Source organism: Stylophora pistillata, chromosome 6 (genome assembly GCF_964205215.1).
Source record: "Stylophora pistillata chromosome 6, jaStyPist1.2, whole genome shotgun sequence".
NCBI classification, from domain to species: Eukaryota; Metazoa; Cnidaria; class Anthozoa; order Scleractinia; family Pocilloporidae; genus Stylophora; species Stylophora pistillata.
The window spans coordinates 29,714,891-29,719,890 of record NC_142524.1 but is presented as its reverse complement, the minus strand read 5'-3'; the positions used below and the strand labels follow the sequence as shown (position 1 = coordinate 29,719,890).

At 39.9% G+C, this 5,000-nt stretch overlaps 1 protein-coding gene across 2 annotated transcripts in view; it reads right to left on the bottom strand.

The window, feature by feature from the left end:
- Positions 1 to 272: 272 nt before the first annotated feature.
- The window catches only part of LOC148729307 (uncharacterized), a 6,345-nt gene continuing 1,617 nt past the window's right edge, over positions 273 to 5,000 (bottom strand). Inside the window, exons 2-7 of one of the 2 annotated variants that reach the window (XM_088763193.1) lie at positions 3,938 to 4,711; positions 3,157 to 3,344; positions 2,862 to 2,913; positions 2,563 to 2,640; positions 1,859 to 2,274; positions 273 to 1,456 (exon numbers count right to left, since the gene is read on the bottom strand). In XM_088763193.1, coding sequence (XP_088619319.1) covers positions 439 to 1,456; positions 1,859 to 2,274; positions 2,563 to 2,640; positions 2,862 to 2,913; positions 3,157 to 3,344; positions 3,938 to 4,426 — 2,241 coding nt within the window. In that variant the 5' untranslated portion in view covers positions 4,427 to 4,711 and the 3' untranslated portion in view covers positions 273 to 438. Of the gene's footprint in view, positions 1,457 to 1,858; positions 2,275 to 2,562; positions 2,641 to 2,861; positions 2,914 to 3,156; positions 3,597 to 3,937; positions 4,712 to 5,000 lie in introns of both variants that reach the window. The other variant, XM_088763192.1, reaches the window with a different exon arrangement.

Sequence of the window (5,000 nt, the reverse complement as noted above, 5' to 3'; positions counted from 1 at the left end):
TTTTAGAGCGGTCAGGTCCTAGTTGTTCAAAGAACGGGTAAGTCGCCGTCCAGCTGACAAAATGTATTACAACTTCTACACTTCATCCGCTGGATAGAGTTATCCGCTCTTTGAACAATCAGGGCCTGAACAATTAAAAATCAGGGCTATGTTACCTGTGGAGTCTCACTGAGATCTACAGATGACGCTTTCAAGAGCGGGCCGTGGCACATCCAACCCCATGGAGGTAAATGTTTGTCTATCTTCTTGCCATGGCAGATAAATATATTCGATTTGAACACGATAAATTTTATTGGACTTTCGTCAGTTAACAATGCAACCTGACAGATGACTGTCTCGGTTTTCTAATGTCAAGGTTCGCTAAGGAAAATAACAAAACAAACATGTGCAAGTTAAGAAGACGCAGTACAAAGCAAGCTACGTGTAACACCAAAATCATTACATAATATCATTTTGCCACTTTTCTTTGGCCAAAACATTTGTAAACTCTGCGCGGAATTCTGCGTAAGTATCATAAGTGGAAGGCAATTCAAGAACGCAACCACATGTGTGAGCGATTGGGCGCCTTCCCCATCCCTCTAGTTTTGTAAAATCAACATTAATACATGAAACACACATGGCATCTGCTCCAGTTGTAAACATTAAGAAGGACTTAAGTTGTGAGGTCTCTAACCCTCTTATGAAGCGGTTCAAGTAATCTAACGCCGAGCGCTCCGCATTAGTGCCCGGTAAAGCACAAAGCATGCCAAGCACTTTCTTTGTAGTTGGCTCTAACGACTGGTAAACACTACATACTCCCTCTAGAGTTGATAATTTACCCTCTGCCAGGGACCCTCTAAAAATGTAATGCCAGCAATCAGCCACATATTGTGCCTTTTGAATGATTTCCTTATGAGCTACTTCTAGTATCAGACTCTTAATGTTCTCTTTGGTTGGAAGACTTCTGCATCCAAAGCGATCCAGCAGTTCAAGAAGGTCTTCATCATCTTTGTCGTCACTATCCCATTCCTCCACGGGTCTACCCAATGCCTCGCACACAACTTGTTCTTCACTTTTGGAAAGGTACTGTTTGAATGAGTGAAGGAGAATGTCATCAGAAACTGCCTTTTCACCAAGCATAGTACTGATCACAAATGCTTTGCTTAGCAGCACTGGAAAATACCCCAGATCTTCGTAACCTTTGACGATAATGCGTGCAATGGCAGTCCAGGTGTCGCTCTGAAAATCGTGCCTTATGGAAGGAACCCTCCCCCTTTCTCCGAGCGTACAGGAAACATAGAATTCTTGCCAAAAACTTGATAGGGCGTCTCGGTAAATTCCTTTCAAGTCTTCCCCTCTTTCGTCTTTCCCGTGTCCGTCTACCATAATGACCTTCAGTTCGCAAGTCATAATATCGCCATCAAGGAATTCTGTTACAAGGTCTTGAAGGACAAGCGATCGCTTCACCCTTAAAGTTCTGGTGATAAAGTTAAAGAACTTAGGTATCACTAAATCTGAGAGGTTCATCGTTTATCTTCTATAACAAGGAACAAGACATGGTACACGAAATAAGTTTACAAAGAAAAATTAAGAAATGAGAAAACCCATTAATAACAGGTTATTCTAGAAAAAAAATTAAATAAAAAATTGCATATTCTGTTTATTGGGAATTGGACGAGTCAGGTGCATTTGATTTAACAAGCACTACCCAAGGACTATCCCCCCTTCCCAAAACAGAATAGGGTAAACCTGTAAGAATATTCACTGGTAGTAAAGTATGATACACCTTTCTGCTGAATAACCTAATTTCCCTATGATTGTGGTAGTGCTTTATGGTACACTAAGTAAAGGCATGAGATTTTAAAAATTGAATTTGTACCTCAGCCTTTTAGTGACATCAGCTACTCTACTTCCACTGCTGCTATCACCACTGCTTCCACCACTGCTTTCACCGTTGCTTCCGCTGCCACTACTTCCACCACTGCTCCCGCCGTTGCTTCCATTGCCACTACTTCCACCATTGCTCCCGCTGTTGCTTCCGCTGCCACTACTTCTGCCACCACCTCCACCACTGCTTCTGCCGTTGCTTTCATTACCACCACTGCTTTCACTGTTGCTTCCCCTGCCACTACTTCCACTACTGCTCCTGCCGTTGCCACTGCTTCCACCACTGCTTCCGCCATGGCTTCCGCTGCCGCTTCCACTACTGTCTCTGCTTGCACTTCCCCTGCTTTCTCTGTTGTCAGTCATTTCTTGTTCATTTTCCCTGCCAATATTTCCAAAGAGCACTGGGCTCTGGACAGAAAGAAATAAACTGCTTTGTTTAAAAAGGAAATTGTTGTCCTGTGATGGGATAATGAACCACAAACATTTTGCCCATTTTATGGTGACAGATAACCAGACACATTGGCATATGATATGTTCTTAGTCCCTCTAATCTTGACTGTGATTGACATTCCTAATTTGAATGTCTAAACAGACTTCATACTTGTAAAACGTTTTGTTTAACTTGTAATTTTTGTAATTATTTAGATTAGAATGCATACGCATCACTAACAGCTTAATTTTTGGGCTTTATTTAACCTGTTGCCTTGCCAATAATGGCAGGTAATGTTGGCGAAAAAGGCGTCCTCCATCAGCTGTCCTCTTTCTTCCATCAGTCTGTAAAAACAAATGTTCTTTAGTTACCTTCAAGGCAATTACCCTCAGCACTTGTCTAATGATTGCTGCAGTTCAGATCTGCATAAATGTGGCAAAACAACAGGCAGTCGTGTAAACAAAGAAAACTTGTGTGCTATGCATTTGTCACTTTTTTGTTAAGGTTTATTTCTGTATTGTAACTAAGTCTAATATATTGTCAAAACACAGCAAAAGTAACAAACCTTGGTTAGCTGTTGCTGAACGTGGGATTCTTGTTCATGTCCACCAATGACACTGAAAGATAAACATGCATGTACTTAGCAAAACAAACAAGTTTGAGAATGGATTCAGATCTGAGTCACAAGAAGGGTTATAAATAACATACTTAAGTGACTGCCCTCCCCCCCCCCCCCGTTAGCTCAATTGGTTAGAGTGCTGGACTGTGTTTAACCTTTACTCAGTGAGGCAAACATAAGATTGTCAAATTTCTTGTCAATTAAGTTTACATAAGACACTGAAAATGACATAACATATTACCTCTCATCGTCATCCAGAAGTTGTTCAGGGATAGTTTCACTTATGGGATGCATAAAGTAAATAGAATCATCAAGAGGCTCCCATTCATTGATTCCAAACCCAAAGAAGGTTACTTCCTCATCTTCAAGACGTGGTGTTGACATAGCCTCACTCATGTACAGTGTAGTGTTTTTTGCTTGCTTTACTGGCTGTGAAGGTAACAACATTCTTCCTGCGTAGTCTAATAGCTGGAAGTGTTCAGGAATAATACTCAAGGAGCCCACCCAGTCATAAACACAAGCCATGCAATCGGATTCACGAAAATTGCGCTTCACAATACCCAGAGATACATGGCGAACTTTAATTGCTACCGATATACTTTCTTCACTCTCCTTTGGCTCCCGAGGTATCCTCAAGAGCCTGGCTTGCTGCAACTTGTTTTGTCGCTGTACATCTTGTACCTGAATCAACACAGTACAACAGTTAAGCAATCCTCCTTGTGGAAAACCATAGTTTAAAAACAAAAAGTAATGAAATACAGAATGATATGATGAACAAGCCTTTTCCATGTTTAGATACAATGAGTTATTTTTTACAACAAACCCATTTCTTTGTTTTAATAAACCACCTGGTTGAAAACTCAGTTAAAACATTGAAGAAATGTCACACAAAGTGGATGGAGAGTCAATGTTGTTATCGTAGCTCCTGGAGAGCCATACCATGATTATTACATACTAGGCTGTCGCTGGATATGAGCAGAAGGCCACTCTGAATACTATTGTTTAACAGACCATAATTTTACCTCTTTCATCAACTTTTCCCTTTTAGCCTTGTCAGTAGCCAATGACTCTTCATAGTCAGCATCTTGCTCAGAAATGATTTTCCGCCGTTCCTCTAATTTTGTCAGTGTCCGTGACTTGGTCTCGTCATCATTCAAGCCAGATTCCTTTCTCTCTAGTTTACTGGTAGATGCTGGTTTTAAGTGATCTGCTGGTTTTAGAAGGGACACATCATCTAAAGTGTTGATCTTTGAAGTCAAGTACAGCCTGACTCTACACATCTTGCATTTCTCTACATAGCGCTGCAGTGTAAATGCCAAATGAACACCAGAAAGTTTTATTGTTGAAATGTCTTTGTGCTGGAAATTGGCCAGTCCAAATGTCATCAGCTGTTCAGGCCCAAAGTTACTGTTACCATCGGTGAAAAATATGGATTTGGCAATGCCAATGATGTCGTCTTTGTCTGCATTTAGCTCAATTTCAACCTCTCGTGTACCACCTCCCTTGGCCATTCTCACAGAAACAAAACACTGCTTCTCGGCATCAAAATGCAGTCATCCTAGTTGCACCTTTGGTAGAACTTTCCCATCTTTTTGCTGTTTAAGGCTTTTTTTCTGTTTACCATTTTCCAGAACTTCATGTAACAGTGACATTTTTTTAGATCTTTTCTCGACATCTGAGGACTCTTTGGACAATTTCTGTACAAAATTTCTCAAGCTCAGAATGTCTCCTTTCTTGTCAAGTCCAAGAAGCACCAACTCATTGTCCTTTGCTTGCATTATGGCTTCTACATCCATCTGAAAATGTGACTTGATGGTTAAATAAATTATTAATGACCAAGGTTTACTATTTGTTACTTACCTTCAATACTAATGACATTTTAATTGAAAATAATTATTTAGTATTCTAACTTTATGTATACACACCTATGGTATCCTTTAAATGTCTTCTTTCCACCTTTAAAATATTTTTATTACCATTTCATTAGGGATACATTAATCTATTGTTTACCATTGATTACAATAGTAAACAGGAATTACTGAACTTAAATGGTCAATTCTACTACAATATTTTTGTATTTCTGAA